General features: G+C 42.0%; 1 protein-coding gene across 1 annotated transcript; it reads right to left on the reverse strand.

The window, feature by feature from the left end:
• Window positions 1–504: 504 nt before the first annotated feature.
• Window positions 505–1,351, reverse strand: LOC149165017 (protein AGENET DOMAIN (AGD)-CONTAINING P1-like). The gene is made up of 2 exons (XM_089431064.1): window positions 932–1,351; window positions 505–766 (listed from the first exon to the last, which is right to left on the reverse strand). The coding sequence occupies exons 1-2, from the start codon at window positions 1,349–1,351 to the stop codon at window positions 566–568; spliced, it is 621 nt and encodes a 206-aa protein (XP_089287190.1). The 3' UTR covers window positions 505–565.
• Window positions 1,352–1,661: the final 310 nt, after the last annotated feature.

A 1,661-nucleotide genomic window follows, 5' to 3' on the forward strand; every position in this document is an offset into this window, starting at 1 on the left:
AATAAATAAATATTAGGTTTATAGCCCTAATGACGTTTTTTTTTTCTTTTCCATGGTCCTTGAACATCTACCCGATCAGTGATATCCTTCGCCTTTCATCATTGCTATGTCCTCATAGCGAGGAGCTGAGAAAAACAGAGGTACCCTAAGAGAATAGAAGGAAGCAGGGCACATTTGTGGAAATGTAACGTAATCACACCTATAGAGCAGGAGATGGGAAAGCTGCTATCGGAGCGATGGCCGCCTTGTCTGGTGGATGGAAATGGGTGGATAGCAGGGGAGGAATTTATACAAATTTTTGAACTTTAGAAATTTTGGCGTGTGATATAAAAATAAAAAGGGCACACTGATCTGAACAAAAATTACTGTGATCAATTTCTGTGCGGTCCAAAATATTGAATCAAGTCCCATTTGTGTCTTGTTGTCCAGCTAAACTGCCAGTGCTATGATTTACTGTTCATTCTACAAATCAACTTAAGTCCCGCTTCTCTTGACTGCGTTCCCAACTCTGTCGAGAGAATTTAGAGTTGAAAGTACAGGGCCCAGTTCAGCATTTTTGGGTATTCTAACGTTTTTCAACCAGGCACTGTCCTCTTAACAATCGTACAATCGTATTCAACTTTTTCCCTTTACCAGAACCTCTTCTTCCCTTGACAGCCTGTCTCCCTTTCTTTCCGTCGCCTTCTCCGCGTGATGTGAGAGGAGTTTCTTCCAAGTTGTCCAGAGCAAAATACCGGATTACTTGCTCTATCACTGTTCTATTTTCCTGCATACGGTTTATTATTCATTACTAAAGTATAATAGAAACCCTAATTTAATATAGTTATTCAAATAGTTTTTACCACCAGATCACAAAAACCTTCCATGAATTATTGTACCAAGAAAACCCCATTGTTATAGGAATCAGTGTTATATCTGTTAAGAGTAGAACCTGAGGCGCCAAGACCCAGTTTCCCTGGAGCCAATCTTGAGCTGGGCGTAATTCTGAATGGGGGTATGCCTTGAGAGTGCGAGTGTCAGGGAAGTAGACCGCCCAAAGCTCCTCTTCTGCGCCTGTAAGCAATTTGACGATGAAGCCGCGCCACCAGCAGTCTGTGTCATAAGCTTCCACTGCGTCCCCAGCTGAGCAATGGAGAGGCAAGTGAATGTGGGGTGGAATTGGTCTCACTTCACTGTGCAGCCACACCTCCTCCTCCAATGGTTTTCCATCATTCGTCACAAATTTATCATATCGTATCTTGCAACGCCAGCCATTTGCTGTAACAGCAACGATAACTCCCTCAAACCAGGCCCCGCCATAACCATCCTCACTGCTGCACACCTCAACCCTCATTCCTTCCCTCAACTCCATATTTCTACCTCCTGCAACACTGCCAAATTATTGGATGGAAAATTATCAAAAATACTTTAAAAATAAATGGATTCTGTCTCTGAACACCACACCACGAGATCAATTCCCTTCGAATTTGGAGGGTTTCACAAAACAATAAAATACAATTATGGTTCACTGTTCTCTCAAATTGTCTTCCATGCTCCCCATATATAATTGTGAGCCGTGCTTCCCATATATAATTGTGAGTTCTGATAAAAGAAAAACAGAGCCGCCTAAAAATATCGAGCCATATATGACTGTGAGTTACACAAAAGCAAGCCCTACTTAA

Source organism: Pinus tabuliformis, chromosome 5_1 (assembly GCF_031772625.1).
Source record: "Pinus tabuliformis cultivar Carrire ecotype Pingquan chromosome 5_1, CPIR1, whole genome shotgun sequence".
NCBI classification, from domain to species: Eukaryota; Viridiplantae; Streptophyta; class Pinopsida; order Pinales; family Pinaceae; genus Pinus; species Pinus tabuliformis.